At 39.3% G+C, this 18,599-nt stretch overlaps 1 protein-coding gene across 3 annotated transcripts in view; it reads right to left on the bottom strand.

Moving 5' to 3' along the window:
- The window catches only part of ZNF475 (zinc finger protein 475), a 29,915-nt gene extending 27,539 nt beyond the window's left edge, over positions 1 to 2,376 (bottom strand). For 2 of the 3 annotated variants that reach the window (XM_075740573.1, XM_075740570.1), the window contains exon 1: positions 1,463 to 2,327. In XM_075740573.1, coding sequence (XP_075596688.1) covers positions 1,463 to 2,164 — 702 coding nt within the window. In that variant the 5' untranslated portion in view covers positions 2,165 to 2,327. Of the gene's footprint in view, positions 1 to 1,462 lie in introns of all 3 variants that reach the window. The other variant, XM_075740571.1, reaches the window with a different exon arrangement.
- Between the last annotated feature and the right edge of the window lie 16,223 nt (positions 2,377 to 18,599).

Below are 18,599 nucleotides of genomic sequence, written 5' to 3'. Positions count from 1 at the left end.
TCTGGCTCTGCAGAGCTCACAGAAGTAAAAAGTTGTAATAATGTTGTTCAACAAGTCAGCAGATGTGACTGAATCCGCACAGGGAGCAGATATGTTGCGCAAGAAGACAACATTTTTAGAGTGACTCTCAATGCCAAACCACACTCTGAACTCTTTTCTTGTGACATTTTAAGTATGGACATGCTCCCCATACGCCCCTCCCTTTTTTTTTTTTTTTTTTTTTAAACATACAGAATTATGTGTGATGGACAAACACCTCTGCTTCATGCCCATGCCTTTCATTGATCACCTTTAGAGCAATGCCAGTTCTTTGTTAAATGGTACAATATAGTGTAACACAACTAGAACATCTCCTTCCTATAGCTATAGATGCACCTGTGCGGCACTTTGAACTGTGGGTCATTTGAAATTTGTTGATAAAAGACCTGAGGAGTGGACCTAATTTGCCAATATCAATCAATCAGTGGCCTCAAATAGTATAATATAAAAATGCCTCATATTGTCGTTATCCTCATGTTTGTTAGGGGGATGCTATTATCTCCATTTTATTCATTGGCTGCAGAACTGAAATACAGCATGCTTCGACTTTTAAAACATTTTTAGAAATGCTCAGCATAGCACTGCATTCCTTTGGTGACTGAGAAAGCTAAATCCCATTTTCAAAAGTAATGTAGGCAATCAGGAATCCAACCCCAATTGAAAAAAAAAAAAAAAAAAAAGAAAAGCCTTTTATTTTAGACACTGGGCCTAAATTTAGACATCTATCTTTTTACAAAACTCCTGGCCAAAAGACAACTTGTGCAGAAACAAATGCAGAAAAAAATGCCATTTTCCAAAACTTTGTGTAGCTTTTGGATAATGTGAATCAGCTTCTTTATTCTTGGATCTTGAAATCTTGAATCAAATTCAGTGGAAATAAATGTGCACTCTTATTTATTTTGTTGTTGTTATACTCTTGAGTTGCTGCCTTTGAACATGCAGTCCTCAGTAAATTTGTGTTCCATGCCAAAGTTAGGAATAACGGTAAAAAATAAAAATCACTGGAGTGCTTACAGGATAATGAGACATTGTATTTCATGTTAACTAAATAAAAATACCTAGTACCTGCTAAAACACACAACTTTCAGAGCTTTCCTAAGCTTCTCAACAGAGTCTCCTAGGGAATTATAGCACACAATGATCCCTTTTGGGAGCATAACTCTCACAGGACCGCAGCGTATGAGAACCTAACTACTCTCTTTCAACAGGAAAATCAAAAGAAATAGGAAAAAGTAGTTTCCCTTACGCACACAGAATTCCCCCTTCCTTTACCCACTATTCAGCAGAGAAACATTTGAATAGACCCAAAAGATCCTTCTGATGGAAAGAGATTTTAAATTTGATGGGAACCCCATCTCCCCTGGACTGCCTCGCATCAAAATGCATCCACACCCTTTCATACAGCACGTGCATACCAAATTACCTTGTCTGATACAGCTGGTGCAGCCCTGCTCTTTTCTTGACGGGTCTTAGATGGATCCTCACTTGCTGAGCCAGACCCTGAGCTTGGGCCTTTACCAGATTTACGGGGGCTAGAGCTTGACAGCCCCACACCACTGCTGCCTCCTCTGCAGCTCCTTTGGTGCACAATGAGAGAGTCAGGAAGGAAGGTTCGGCCACAGTTTCCACAGGGCAGGAGCTGGGCTTGAGCACTATGATAAGCTGCCTCATTTTCAGCTGTGAGCGTACAGGAACCACCAGTAAGGACCTCAGGTTTCCTGGGCTGCGCTCTTCTGAGATGCCTTGGTAGCTGATTGTTTTCAATATGCCACTTCTCTAGGCACTGGGGTTCATGTATAGAAATAGACTGTGACCCAAATTCTCTGCCACAGATATAGCATACCTTGAAGCAAGGTCTTCTTGGTGGGATAATGGGCCGATTCAGTGGCATCCGAGACATGTTTGAAGAATCTGACTGTTTTGATATTGCAGTGCCTGGTCGCCTTTTCTGGAGTCCAGCTTCTAGATGTACTTCTGCAGGCAAAATTCTGGGAAGATCTGACACGTTAGATGGTGAAACCTGCTCTGAAGGCAAGATGCTATTGACACTAGCAGGGGTCTCCCCAGCACTTGGCAGAGCATTACAGGTTTTGTTCACATGCTTTTTCTTGATGTTTTTTTCCATGAAGGGCCCATTTCAAGAAACTTCTCTCTCTCCTACACACAAAGAGCTTGGGAAAATCTGTTATTCAGCATGATGCTCCATCTTCTTAATTCAGTTTCATGAGCTGGAATATACTAGGGACTTCAAAGCTGGAAAACTGCACCTAATGAGCATTTCAGTAGGAAAAGAGGGTTTCTGTGTGGGTTTGCTTTGTCTTTTGGTTTTACATGATCCTGAAACAAATTAAATCAGTATATATTAATAAACACCATCGCTTCTGTAAAAGTTACCAACTAATGGTTTATCACAAGGATCAGTTTACTTTACTACTCTGCCATATTTTTAAATAGCAGACAAATAACATGAAATATATCATACCCCTAATGACCAGCTGAACCATATAAACCTGAAATTCTAGCCTCAGAGGGTGTAAAGTCATGAAGAACATGAAAGACGATGCATTAACTGAAGCTGCTGAAATACATATGGGTTTGACTATAATCAATATGCTTTATTTTCAGAATCGGCATTTCTGACACAGTCTAATTTCTAAACTATTTATGTTGATAGCTAAACATAATTTCCCTGCCTCCAAAGAAATTAACGTAAGTCCCTTAGTAGAGGGATGTTAATGTCCAGTCTCCAAATGGACGTTCAGCAAGGAAAATGTTCCCAGTCTGTAGGCTGAAGGAAATTATTAGGCCCCTTTACTCAGCACTTTGAGGTGGCATCTCAAATTCTCTGACCAGTCTTGATTGTCCCACTACAGGAGAGATATTAATGAAATGAAGTTTATCAATAAGGGCTACTGAGATCCTCTGGGGGCTAAAGCTCATGCCATATGAGGAAACGCTAGGGGCACTGTGTTTGTTTAGTCTCAAGAAGATGGTGCTAAACATATTTCAGTTTTTCAATTTGCAGTCTATCCCTGTCTACAGACAACTTCGTGTTGTATCACTTAAATGTTCATTTCTCAGAGACAATCTTTTGTGTTGGTCCTCCAAATATCAGAAAATAAAATTCAGACTGTAAGCATGTTACAGCAGAGGCTATTGTTTTATTGCAAGAATACGAAATAACTAGCAGGCTAGCTTTAGTCATAAGCAAGAGGTTGCATAGACATGTGACCACCAAGGACAGCAAGGTCACCATTGTCTGTCTATAACAGAAGAAACAGCTGATTATGCTTATTTTGCCACCAAGGACAGGGTCAAAGTGTAACTGCCACTGCTCTGGGATTGGCAGCTCTTCCTTTGACTTAAGAGTCACCTTGCCCTTACCAAATATTCCAAACTTTATCTCAACTCTTCCAAACTTTTAGGGAGTTCCCAACTCCCTTAAACTTACCTGTGCAGAGATCCTACCGACCCATCACAGGTCACTTTCTCTGCTGCCACCAACCAGCCTGGGTCTGCTCTGAACTGCTCTTTTGTCATGTCATCATGGGAGACTGCTCCCACTCAACAGCCTTTTCACCCTGATCACTCCCACCTCAGAACTCAGGGGTTGAATTTTACTACACCCAAGGGTGAAGACACAGTTTTGTCATTACCATTGAGATGACAAACTTAAACTTTGTGTGTGCCACTGAGAAGCACTGATCTGATTCTAGTCTCTCATAAATATTCTAGGGCATACCTTAAGGATATGGACAACAGCGAAAAAACAAGTTGTCACCAAGTTCACATGATAAGTCATCCTCTTGCCAGGCACACAAAGATGTTTAGATTGCCACATTCACACTACTTGCTTAAATATTCACAAAGCTGCATATTCCAGGGACACTTGTGACACTTTCTCATTTTACAAAATCTCCTGTGAAGCTCAGATTTGTTTGTAGGCAAATTGGAAGATGTGAAGACCATCAGAGCCAAGCTGTGATTTGTACTGGAACAAATCTCCATGAAAAAGTATGTTGCAGTTAGCTGTTAAAAATAAAATTCTTGAGGGACATTATACTTAGCACTCAAAGTTAACACCTTTAAATATTAGATAACTGTAGTCTGTGGAAAAACATAGTAAAGGACAAGGCTGTAGCATCCTCTTGTAACTGTGGGATAGGGGCCGTGAAACAGAAACTATAGAATCAGTTTGAGATAATTAGTTTGTAACCAAGGTAATACGTAATGATGCTAACTGACCATGGCAAGGTACAATGCTGCTATGTTCCATGTACAGTCCCTACCAAACCGAACAATAGATTCGGAGATATTAATCTTATGAAGTAAGTTGTTATGGACAGGTCCACCCACAGCAAGGATACTGCTCATGCCTGCAAGAGGGTTATCCAGCGGACACGGGTGTGCAACCACTGACGACCACCAGAGACGCCTTGAAGACCACCGACACAAATCACTGAGCATGTGTGATGGGGAGAATATGTAGATGAATTCCAAGAAATGATTATCATAGGACTGCCTTTTCTGAGAAAAACAATGAATATGTATGTTTTGATCCTACATAACCTGTGTGTTGGTGATCACCTGGCATGCACGTTGGGTGGAGCTATCCCCGTGCATCCAGCGCTGCAATAAAGAATGCCTGCCTTTTAACACTACATTGGTGTCACGAGGTTTATTCCCGGGTTTTGGTGACAGTCTCATGTCTGAAGCTATCAGATAAGTGTATAATGTACTTATAAGAATGCACAAAGCTGGAATTTTTGTATAAAAAAACCCTTTTTTTTTTTTTTTTTTGTCTGACTCCTACGCAATGTATAATTGTGAAATATCCGGTGGAAAAGCATACTACAAACTAACAAAGAAATGAAGGTTACAAGCAGTACGGACAGTACCAGTTAATAATGCTTGGGCAGCTAGCTGGCTTCAAACTGTTAATATGCCATTTTAAAGAAATAAATTTTGCCCTCACCAGTAATGTTCCCTTAATGCAAAAAACTTCACTGCGTAGAAACTATTACAAAAGCTACTTGTACAACAAATCCCAAAGCCTTCCCTTGTTTTCCTCTAAGACGACCTAAATTTTCTGATCTTAACTTTACAGCAGGCTGATGACTTTGTACCACGACTTGCCACTGCAGGAGTTTGTCAGTTTTGACCTGGTTGTGCATGTGATTCAGTTAAGTGAGTGGTTCAACACTATGTGAAATTTAAATTTGCAAACTAGCATTGAGGCTACTCTACTGTAAAGCCCTTTCAAAGACTGGGAGAGTTTCCAAGGAGGGTGGCCTGTTGGATGAATCCAAGTTGGGAAGTAGCCAAGCTCTTTAGGAGGATGAAGGGAACGGAGAGCCAGGGAAACATTAAAGGGTCATGAAGGCAGGGGAGATAAGGGTTATTGGAGGGTCACAGGAAGGGAGCATCAGAAAGTTCAGCTACATTTCAGGGAACTTGTGAACTTTGTATGGTCCTATTAATGTCCTATTTGTTGATTTATGTCAGAATGCTACCTGAGACAATTCTTAAAGCAACAGTGGCCATTGAACTGCCTGCCACATGAAGAATGTTAGGTGACTAAATCTGTTAGGATTAAGAATGAATCAGTCAATAAAAGATGCTATAAACAACCTATTAAAAAATATAACCTATTGTTGGATTTCCAAGCTTGCTATTGTAAATACTTCATAAGAGAATTATGCTTCCTTGTGGGGATTACACCATTTGGTCTACATTTATTACTGCCAAGTTGACCGTTATTATTTGGAAAGTTCCTATAAATTCAGTGTGAAATGAAAAGGCATATGAGCCATTCAAATAATTTCTCAAGCTCAGTGGTAAAGATATGGAACTAAATCAGGTTTGAAGAAATGTAACATTTCTTCTCAAAACATAAAACTTTCTTACTTTTGTCTTTTAAAAATGTTGTGACATGTTATTTAATAAAGTGGGAAGGTACAGTTGATCATTGCATATAGCAGTTGGAAAACATTCCTCTCCTCTGCAGTTCCACTAGGTACAATACTTAAAAAACAATCTCATGAACTGCAGTGACAGGGCACTTGCAACTAATCAATGAGTTCAATTTAACTAAAAGCAAGTGAGATACTATGGCTAGTTCATCATGAAGCTGAGAGGTCCACTTTACCCAAAATAGAATAGAATGACAAGAGTGCAAACAGCTCAGTACATCTCTTACCTTCTTGTCCTAAAGAGGGAACTGGAACCCTTGCTCACTGTTTTCAAGCTTATCCTAACCAGAAACCGCAACAATAGCATTATTATCCAGGCTTCAGTAATGCTGCCTTCTCTTAGCTGCCATGTGTGATTCAAACTATACAGTCAAGTGGAAACTTCTCCCCTGAAATGGCCTTCTTTATGTCTTCTTTCATGTCAGTGTTGGAACTTGGAAGCAAAGTGGACACATACGTTTCCTATTTCCTGTATGCAGCCTGTTCCTGAAGAGTGACCCTCTCTGTTTTTCATCTCTCTTAATTCTCTCATGTAAACAATTCCTCAAAACCCATTATAAGGTCATTTTGTAAGCCTGGATTCCTTGACCGAATTGAATAAAACATACTCGTGCTAGCTGGGGGATTAAATTGGCTGTTTCCAATGAATCTTCAACACTACTGCTTTTGACTTAGCTAGAATTCCACATGGAGACCTCCCAGCTGAGAAAAACAGAGTTTACGTTGTGGTGGAACACATTACATGAAGTCTCCTGCTGCCAGGACACAACCGTGCTTATTCAATGGACAAAACACAGGAACAGTTGTGACAACAGTTGTGACAATTTGCAGAATCTGTCTATGAATGCTGACTGATATCATAGCCCCTCCATGTGCAGCTGTATCAGACTGTAAACCCCATTTAAACTGTACAGCTGGCTTACTGTTCCCATCTGCCAGCACAGAAATGGACAAGATAAATCCTTGCACCAGGAGCTAAAGCAAAGGTCACAGAGCTTTCAAGCTTAGACATCTCAAAGAAATACCCCTTGGACATGCTTGACTCCCTCTAAAGGCAGAGCCAATTTTCATGTCTGGATTTAGGAGGGAGGACTATAAACAAGCAAAATAAATAGTGGGAACAACTGACTCCTTTATTATTTTAAAAACAGTGCTTGATAAAGCTATGAAAAGGATTTATATGAAGTACTCGGTTGAGGTGGCAGTGGCTTACAGCCAGCAGGCTCTTTGGAGAGGTCATCTGTAATTGCAGAGTGCTTACAAAATCAGGACTAGCATAACAGAGTTATAAGAATGTCTGTGTGTGTTGCTCTGCCTGAGGAAGTGTATGATAGGCCACAGAGATACATTAAATAAAAGGCAAAACATATGGTTCCAAAATGGTGGCATCCAAATACAACAGCCTGGTAGAAGCCCAGCTATGGATCAGGCTGCCAGTGTCAAAAAAGAATAAACCAATTTTAGCTTGCAATAGATACTGGTTAATCCAGTATCACAGATTCAAGAGTGCCTGGCTGTGTAAGCCCTTATTTATGCAAACCCTCACTTCACTCTGAGAAGTTTTCCCTTTGTTTGCCTTCAGTGCTACACTTGATGTTGTATGCTCATTCTGCTTGTGACATCACAGTGGTTGTTATGTGGGTCATTTAATAAAGGTGGTTCATGTAAACTGGACTAAGTTCACAAGTATTCTAAAAGAAATGTTATTTCAATTGTAATACCTAACTTTACTGTTACATAAATTACAAATTTCTCAAACAGCTTTAAACGAGAAACAACTTCTTGCACTACAGTATTATCCAGAGATCCAGGTTTCTCAATCTGGGCTGGACTGTGTGAAAAGACAGAACAATTCAGTCTAAGAGGACAAAAGATACATAGAGATGAAGTAACCCACTCAGCAAAGCAGAGCGAGTCAGAGAGAGAAGGAAATTAGATTTTCTAGCACCCCAACACTAAATCAGTCCGGTCACAGGATCTTCTAAGGCTGATCCCTAACTTTATAGTCAAGGTAAGATAGTAGTTCTTTTTTTTTTTTTCCCCCCCTTTTACTGGTTTTCATTATATTTACATGTAAAGAGGTGCCAGAAAGGACCAAACTGACATCCCGTGTTGAGTGCCAAAAAGCCTTGCTTCAGGCTCTTTCCAAATAAAATATTTTCTATGAGGCTTCCCGTTATTCTTTAAGGGAAAGCAAATTAAATTAAACCAACATCTCAGGCTGTATTTACTCTTGTGCTAAATGTTGTTTTGTACTGCTCAATTATAAATCATTTTAGAAATCTGTTAAGACAAAGTACTCAAACATAAGTTGGACAAAAATATTGGATAATTTGTAGTATCTTACTGTTGGATCTGTTTTTCACTGAAAGATAAAAGGAAAAAATATTCTTATGTTTCCAACAATATTTTTAGCAAATTAACCACACATTAAAACCCTCATATTTTTCCAGCACAGCACTGCATTTTCTCCACAGTTCCTGTCTGGAGGAGTCTCCTTTGATTAGTCCTAGAGACTAATCTTTTCCTTCAGTCATGTTAAAAGAATAATCTATTATTTGATTTAACTTAAATAAAGACCACTGAGATGTAGTTTTCTACATTAGGATGCTTTATCTTGACAGAGCTGAGCACGACCCATGTTTTTAATGTGTCCTCCTATCTCAAGAAATTATTTGCAAGCTCTGAACACACAAATATTGGCATGTATCCCCACTTCTGGCAGCTTCCAGACTTTGTAAGTCTGTAAAATCTAAAATCACAGCAGCCTGGCTTAAATGTCTTATGAGTAATGCACACTCAGAAACATTCAAGTATGAAGCTTGTTCCATCAGAGGATCAGCTGCACGTACCCTCTCCCCCATACTATCTGCAGACCAGAGGCTGGTGGTTACATCTTCATTAAACATGGATGCAGCCAGCTAAGGACAAGGCAAGAATACTCAAACCCACATACACCAGGTTTCTGATGTATACAAATGAGCTAGAACTGTCTGGCAATTTTGTAACAAACATTTTTCTCACTGTTTAAAGTGTCAGTGAGACAAATCTAAAACTTTCTTCAAAGATGTACCTGTATGAATTACACAAGAATGAGAAATCAGTATTGTGTGTGTATGCAAAGGTTCATTAGAATATAAGAGAAGGAAAATATATAACCCTGAGGTTTCTATATGATTCTAATAAAGAGCTATTTAACATGTTTTCTGTGATGAGACAATCAACCTAGTCAAAAGTTTTTGTAATTTTCCTCTGACCTATTAAATGCCCACATCTATCTTTGGATCTGATTCTCTTCCTACCTAAAACTCCATGGGTCAATCCAAAATTGACTGACGTCAATAGCAGTCATTGTACACTTGGCATTTGAGGAGACCCTATGTCTAATTATGCAGTAATTAAGTTTATTTTATTTAATTAACTTTATTTGATTTAATTTTATGACAGTGTTACCAGAGAAAGCTGGAGACTGGTTCTAGTGACCCAGCAGTTCTTTTGCATTACTATGTCCTCCTCTGCCCAAACATAAGAAAGAATTCCCTTGATTTGATTGAAATCATAACCTTATATGAAGGAATTATGTCTGCCACCAGTTAAAATATATGGAAAAAGTGAAACGTGTTTAGTTGGAAAAAAATTAATTTGTCAGAATTTTAAAAAATCAGAATTCTGTACCTGCTCCAGTAATGCCATTCTCAGATATCTTTATGCTCCACAAGCAAGGTTCTTGCTTTTTATATTTTACTTAGTGATGCATTATCACTTATCAGGGTGAGGATTACCTTAGTTTTACTCACATACAATTATTTAACACACTCATCTCATATTTTAAATGAATAATGTTAACCTGCGTCCACACTTAATCTTGTGCAAAAAGCAGCATAGATATATTTCCAGTTTGAGTGACATTGGGGATACTATGCATCACATTCTTATCATCGTCACTTACTGCAGTAGATCTGTGATATTTAACACTATGCAAATCATAGAGGGCATATCAGATATGCATCAAATAATGAATAAACTGGACATGTTCACCCTGCCCACAGCACAGGAGTAAGATAGAAAGCAGATGTTGAAGTAAGTTTACCCAGCTCAAAGTGAGCTACATGTACTTCTTAGCTCAGGTGTCTTTGTTCAATTTTTCCATTTGTGGGACTGATGTGTGCAGAATCTGGCTGATTCACAGTGATTTTGATGGTAAGTATGCAATTTGTGCAATAATTTCAAGAAAGTAGGCTGACCTTTTAGGGAGAAAAAACAGGTGGATGGATAAATGCATAATCAGTTATGAGTCTGATATACAAAAAATAGAAGCTAGGCATGTCAGCTTGTACAAACTGACACAAGACAGTGGAAATCAGAAAGATGACAAAGTACGTGTGGTGAGAGCCTGTCACTAGATGTGTGGAATGATTCAGTGCAGGAAAGACACTTTTCTCAATAATCCACATTAAAGCAGTTACATTATGCAGGATAAAATAATCAGAAGGGGTAAATATTCTCATCTTCCACAGTGTAAATCAATCTTAATGATTTTTCAATAGAAAGTAAGTGCTCCTGCTGACAAGTGACTCTATAACTAAGGTTTTTGGTACTTCTATTATGAACAGTATTATAACGTGATTACCATAGCAATTCCTATGCTCAGTACAATACACTAGCTATTAAAAGTAATATGAAAACTAAACGACGAGCAGAAAGCTACAGTAACAGAGAACTGACAGAGGGAATCTAGACAAGCAGAGGAAATGATCTGAAGTGGAAAATGGCTAGGACAACAGAACTCTGGACATCCCATTATTTTGTGAAATGTTGGTAATCCTAACAAGTTATTAAATACTCATTGTTGTATCTTGCATGAACAATACAGCACATCCTAACACTTTGCAAAACATTCCCTTGAGGGCATTATAGCTCAAGGCTGATGATGGCTAAGTGGTAGGGGAATGCTCATTTTTAAGGGGCTTGTTGGTAACAAAACTTAATAACATCATTCTTTTACATTATTGTTTATCTTTTCCAGATTAGATCAACAGTCATTTTTAATTGGTGTGAGTGCACGTGGCTGATAAACTTTATCAAGTTTTACCTGGTGGCACTGTAATTTGTTATGTTTAATGGTGGTCTTTTTCTCAATTTATATTTGAAGCTGTTATCCATGTATCTGTCTATATCATCCTGTTTCCTGTTTTATAATTCTTTAGTTAACAGAATATTATTAAATCCCAATAGAAATACATATGGAGTAGGCAATTAAGTAAATAGGAAAGTAAATTTAAATAAAAAAATACATTTGTAATAAAGTCAATTTATAACTTGAACAATCAGTTCACTGAGAGTATCTTAAGAAGAAATTTTGTGAATATCAGCTTTGAGATAAACCACTTGGAAACGACAGCAAAGTTTTCTGTTTCACTTGTGCTTTCCAAGTTAAAAAAACCCTAAAATCTGGCTTTTATAGTAAGCCTTCTCATTACTGTTGAGCCCCACACATTTTCTGGGAATAGAACTGAAAGAGGTAATTTCTGTGATACAGGATAGGTAGGGTTATCTCCTACAGAGAGTAACATTTCTAGCTTTCAATATCTAAACAATTGCCCATGATTCCAATTGTAATCTCCTGCCCCTTAAAACACACACGTAAATGAACTTCATCTACTTCCCAAGAAAAGTGAGGGGGGAATTAGGAAATCAGAACATCTGACCTGGTAAATGCTGTTTACTCACACACTGTTTTTGCCAGGCAAATCTCTGTGGAAATGAATTCCAGACAATAAATGCATTATCCTTGCAGTAAGCACTATTACACACCCATTTATTACCAGCTAGCTGATCTGATGGGAGAAAGTCACTCAAATCTTTGCTCATTGACCTTTTTACTTACTTATAACTGGGCCTCTGCGCTCTGCAGGAACCCGGCCATCTGGTAGTTTGGTGTCAGGCACTGCTGCAATGGGACAAGGACAGGACACAGGACTCTGTTATTTAGTCCTTGGCTTACTGAGGTTCAGGCCAGGCATGCTGTCAGTACCATCACCTGAGTTTCACAAGGAAATCAGGTGAAAAGCAGAAAAACTAGGATTCCATGCTCAGAGGATCCCAAATGCCTGTGCCCACTGGCTAGGCAGGAGAGTTGCTTGGACTTCAGGACTTAAGGAAAACCACAGTGCCTCCTCACCCAACCATTCCTCCACCTTCCCGCCCTAAGGAATTCCACAGGCTTATTCAGATTCAAGGCAAGGCATCGCATAATTAATGTCTTCCTAGACATTACCTTTGCTCCAGAGTGGCTCAAAAATCCCTAGTTTTCACAAGATTTGGGCTTCTCTGATGTTGCCTTTGGTTCAGTTTGTCCTTTATGAAAGAAAAGAGTTGAACAGCAAAGTTAGGCGAACACATTTCCCCCGCCACACACACACACACGTATATTTAGGTTGCCCCCCATTTTTTTTTACTTTCCCGCCCTCCCGCCGGAGCTGTCGGGGTGTCGCAGGGGACCGGCCCACGGCGGCGGCAACCGTCGGCTCCAGCGCCCCAGGGTTGTCACGGCAACGCGTCAACACATGCAATTTTTCCTCCGGCTGCCCGGGCGCCGATTGGCCGACGCCGTTGTTGGGTCACCGAGGGGAAGGAGGAGCCTGCGTCCGACAGAGAGCAGGCAGAACGGGCAGCTCCGCCCGCGCCCCCGGGGCGGTCGTTGTTTTGGAAGGACATGCGGAGTTCCTCCACTTTGGGGGCAAAACGTGTCTTTTCCTGCCAGGCAAGCAGCGGAGGTATAGGGGGGGAGGGGGCGGGAAAGGAAATCTATGTAATCAGTTTGACCCGTGCGAGCTGTTCCAAGGGAAGGGTCCCCAGTCGGGCTCGGCATCAGTGGAAAGGATCTGCTCTCTCAAACCCCTTCCCCTCCTGACTTGGTGAAAAGGGACAAATGGCCTTGTTGGGAAGCCCAGGCAACAGAGAAGAATAAGAGCATAAAGAGCCGTAATTCCGTCTCCTACACAGGCACTGTTCTCATTCAAAAATTCACACGTTTTGGCTAAATTGTTTCAACCTTCTTCCAAATTTAACTTTTGCAAGCTTCATATTTTCCATGCAAATTAATTATACGGAAACAATCATAAATAATTTGCTACAAGAAAGCACCACTGGTTCAAACATTCACGTGGCAAGTGTTCTCTGCTGGCAGCGCCGAGTGCAAGCCCACAGTGCTTCTTCAATTCTACCCCTTTCTACATAAGAAACTTTAGTTGACGGTTACTGAAACCCTTAAAATACACAACAGGCACAATATGCTTAGAATCTTGGCAAGAGCAAGGTCTTGTATTCTGCTAAGCAACAGAGATCTACTGCAAACATTCTAGTATTTGTTTCACACTGAAATTTTTGGTGTGGCAGGTACACTGCTAAGACAGATTTTAAGCAAACCTGTCAAATGGGTTTTTACAACTTCACATTCTTTGAACATCTTCCCCGGCAGTTTCATCAAGTTCTCCAAATCACATTAATTCCCAAGCCTGAAATACAAAATGGAAAATGACAAAAGGCTTTCAGAGTAGTAGAATTGGGTTACCTGACCTGAATGAGTTGCGTTGCAAAACACCAGCCTATATAGGAGAAAAGTGAAAGGAGGACAGACCTTCTGACACTACTACCAGTATGCCAAACAATTAGTTCAACTTTATGCTATACATGGAAAAAGTGTTTATCAAATGAATAACACTTGGATCACAAAGCAAATGGCATTTAAACTTCACCTAGTCTTAGGACTATTTGTACTGCACAAAAGTTATTGTCAGCATGACACAGAGCTCCTGCCTTTTAATGCACTTTAGGTGCAGACTGACTTTTTACCAGTATTTGCAGGATGCTTTGATGCCAGGAAGAATATGTGAAAAAAAATATTTCACCTTCAGCACTGATTGTCACCCTTCATACTTAGCTTCAAGTAATTTGAGGTATACAAAACTGTGATGTGACAGACATGTGACAGACAGGCAAATAAATACTAAATATTGCACTAAAATCCAGGAAGTACTAAGATTAAAGTTACCCTTTGCTTCATAGATCTAAGAGAAAAATTATAAAAAGAAATAAAAATGTTTGCATTTTGTAAACACATTCACTTATGTGTCTTCAGAAAATAGAAAAATATTTTTCTCCATTGTAAGATTGCAAGTGGAACCCATTTTAGTGGTAGACAGATAAGACGGTTGTTTTCACATAAGCTGTCTGAGATATCAGTGGAAATGCCTGGAAGTGGCAAAGGAAGTATTCATAGTACAAGATGATTAGGAAAACCTGCCCCCACCTTACCTTTTTTTCCTTTGCAAAAACCCCCTGCCTTCAGATCATTAGAAATGAGGAATAAACTAAACAATACTTCAATTTAAAGTCTATTACAAATCCTTAAAAAAGTTCTCATCAAGGTGATGATGGAATATATTTTATGTTACAAAAACAGTCAATAAAATAGGATAGTCTTTGGATAAGTTACTATGGATAAAAAGCTTTGTAGATTTTTACATAAAACCATTCATACCAACACTATATTAAAAATTGGTGACAATGTTCTAGCTAAATTCTTGGTTGGCATTTTATGTATGTACGTATGCTTGTATGCGTGTAGATGTTTAGAAATTTGAAAGCCAAAAATGTACAACCCTGAAAAATGTTTGCTATATTACATATGCCATACATGTGGTTTACTGCAGCTGACTGGTACAGATCTCTGTGCTACTTTAAATTGCATGGTACCAAATTGCTTTTAATCTCTTTGGTTTGTATCTTTTCAGTACTCCATCATCAACCCTTGCTGACTAGAAAAAATACAAACAAAACACACAGGAATTACTTTTACCAGAGGAACCGAAACAGCAGAAGTTAATTGCTTTCCATTGCATATCTTCTTTAAGCCAGCCTAAATCACAAAATGGACAAGATACTCTGTAGAACCAACCTTATTATATGAAGTAATTTACATTCCATATATATATATATATATATGGAATTAGGGAGAATTTATATGGAGAAGTATACCGTCTACACATTTTTTTTTATTATTTTTCATTATTACATAATCAGTAATAATTATGATGGCCTTATATATTTTCCAAACAGGGCATTGGGCAATAACAGGAAGGGTCATAGAGAAGCCATGAGAAAGTAAAAGAAATAATACATAAATTCATCATAGGGTATCAATGTGTCTGAAAATTTCCCAAAGGGTCTGAGACAAACATCGATAAAAATATTTGTATCTAAGCAAGACAGGAACAGACCTGATATAATTACTTTGCACATATTTTTGTAACCATCATTCCAGCTAATAACTCTTTTGCTTCTGTTGCCCTATTTTGCTTCCTGCAAAACTCTGGGTGGGATCGTATCTGAAGGTCAACTTGGAAGCAGCAGAGGAACAATAAACAAACCAAGAGTATGAAAAATGCCTTAAAAAGCAGCTTGGATGGGATGAAGGTGAGAGGTCGTCAATTGCTAGGACTTCTTTATTTTTACTGTTTATTATAGCTCATTTGCTCACAGAGAGAAAATAAATGAGGGAAGTCCATTTCATTATACATTATTTTTACTTCCTAGCTTGCTTTTCTGAAAGTTCAGAAATGTTTGTTATATGGCTTTCCCATTACCAGTGTTTCTTTTCTCCTGTGTGTTAAGCAGTAAAGTTAGATTCACTGAAGACCTTCTAGTGACATGTTGTGGTAACTGAAGATTTAAGAACTTGACTATTCAGACCATGAAATCAATCTTATGGTTAATGTGATTCAGTTGTTGTGAAGGCATGAGTTAGGAGACCAATTTTTTGGGGTGGATTTTTTTTTTTTTTTTTTTTTTGACATTGCTTTGGTAGATCCCATCCTCTTGCTTTACAGATTAGCCTGCAGATGTTCCAACAAAGCGTACCTTCAAAGCATCTCAAAGGATGCCAGTAACTGAATTACCCTCTGGGTTGAGGAACTTTTCTTTCCTGAGAAAGAGAAAGGTTACACTGAGGCTGAAAGGACCATGTGCCATGTTTTCATTACCATTTCTAATGGACAGCCAGCAGACAGAAAAGATTATTTTGCAGCTAAAAACACAGTTCAAACATGTACAACCAGATTTCCCTTTGAAGCTGGAAGTCTTCCCAGGGAGATGGATATGGCTGCAGCTGAAGCAACAATAATTTTTCATGCAATGAAATACTGCCACACATTCCAAGCCTGGATGACTCTAAGCAAATTACACAGTGTTAATGACATTTCACTGTGTGACCACCTAAAAATACCTAGTGCTTTTTTTTTCCCCAAAACTCTATTACCTCACAATTATGCTCTTACAATACCCTTGATAATACCTGTCAGTAATGAGGACTGGAGAAATTTCAAATCTTCTGAATTAGTACCATTAACAAGAGAAAGAGAAATTCTGTGACTGAATTTTGAAACTACAAAATGCAATAATTCTCATGTTTGGATAGAGAAAGAACAAACCCAGTATTTAGAAGAAGCAACAGAAGAATAAATCACAGCATGAAGATCATGAGATGATGAGCTTCCCTGAAAAAATCTTGCATGAAGAAGAATTTTAATTAAAGCATTGAATTCCTCTCTCTTGGCAAAAAGGGGTAAAATCATTAGTTATGAGAGGCATCTATACGTAGATTTTTCCTGTGAATGGTTGTGCAGTGCTTTAGCCTTTAGTCATACACTGCTCACTCCATCACAAAGGAGGCTATTTATATTGCCCTGGATACTACTATTCGTTTACACTCCCTCTTCAGGACTGTTGTTGCAGTACATGGTAACCACGTTTATTGGCCTGCCTTCCCAGAAGGCAGCCTGAGAGTCATCACTCCTCACACACCAGAGCTCTCTGCTGCGAGTTTCCTCTCCTGACTGCCAAGAACATCAGATGAATTGGATTTGCAGAAATCCAAACTCCTCGCCTCCAGCTCAGGGCAGACCAATGCTCCTCTATACAGACTATACATTTCTTCCAGCCCCCTCGGAGCGGCTGACTCATTGCAGCCTCACACAGTCTGCCATTTCACTCTCTTGTCACTTCTCATTACATCCCACATAGGCAGCCATCGTTGCCAAAAGCTGTCCCAAGAGTTGGAATCACCTTGTCGCCAGGGCAGCCCGTTCTACCCTGCTATCTTACTGTAGAACTATTGATGAGCCTGTGCCCCTAGCTTGCTAGCATCACTACCTAGATGCAAACTGGAACACCACCACCACATCAGCCGCCGGGGAACCCAGCTACACACGGTATACTTCAGAATGAGGCAATTTTCTTGAGAACAGATGTTAACCCTTCCAGTCACTGATATTACTGCAGTCTGGACAGAAGATATCCTTGCTTTCACAGATCTTTTGTACCTAGCATACACCCTTCATTTCATAAGCATCTTTCACATCAAGAAAATAATAGGTAATGAAGACCTCCGATAAGGCAGAAAAAGCTTAACAAAACGATGACAAAAAAAGAGGCTGAAGCTGTATAAAGTGGAGTTAAATATAAAGCTAACATATTTAAAACAACAAGGAATAAACTGTCAGAAGAGAAACTGTTAACTGATGCATTCAATTCTTCATCCTCTCAAATCTCCAAATCAAGTCCACCAGACTTTAGGAAAGACAAGCTTTAGGCTAGCTGCAAAATTAGCTGGGTGAAATACTATGGCCCATGTTACACAGTAGGTCAAACTAACAATCTGTTGATCCCTTCTGGCTCTAAAATCTATGAGTCATGTAATTCTTCCTAAGTGGTCCCTACTGGGACTGAAACCTCAGTGACTTAAACCTCTACCATTGCTATTTGCAGTTACATGTTAAAGATTTTGATTTCTTTACCTACAAGACTCTCACTTCCAATTTCTTCACATTCCCCTCAAAATGGGTCTCCAAGTAGAACAGCTACAAGTGATTCACCATCCTTTGCCTTTTTCCATCCATTAACTGTATTGGAAATTAAATAAGCCAGGAATAATGCCAGCAGAAAGGACTGATTTCCAGTTCTTCCTTAAAAATCCCTCTTAAGCAAGATCCAGAATTTAATTACAGCCAAAAAAGACAACTGCACTTAGACCAGGTTTTATCCTGTACTTCTAAGTCAAGATGTCACTAAAACAACAGCTGCATATTATAAATGTGACGTGGGATCTAAAATCTCTCTGCACTCAACCAAGCAGTGAAGAAAGTCAGAGATTCTCCAGTTTGCAGATGGGTCTGAAAACACTTGAAGGCCTCTAATGTGCAGTTTGTCAAGCCATCAGAGTAAACATATGACACACATGTAAAACATCCACCGAGGCCTTTGCTGAGAACATGGATTTATATTCTGAAAGAGGCCAAGCAAAGTCTTGGTCTGAGAAGTAGGGAGTGGGCACTTTGCAAAATCAGCAGTCTCTTTGTATTAATAATAACCTGTCACTGTCACATCAGTCAGTATCTCCCTTTTTTTGCTTGGCCGCCTCTTTTCCATTTGGGAATCATAGAATCACAGAATCATAGAACGGTTTGGGTTGGAAGGGACCTCAAAGATCATCTAGTTCCAACCCCCCCTGCTGCGGGCAGGGACACCCTC

This window comes from Balearica regulorum, chromosome Z, assembly GCF_011004875.1.
Source record: "Balearica regulorum gibbericeps isolate bBalReg1 chromosome Z, bBalReg1.pri, whole genome shotgun sequence".
Taxonomy (NCBI): Eukaryota; Metazoa; Chordata; class Aves; order Gruiformes; family Gruidae; genus Balearica; species Balearica regulorum.
This window is presented reverse-complemented; position numbering and strand designations above follow the sequence as displayed.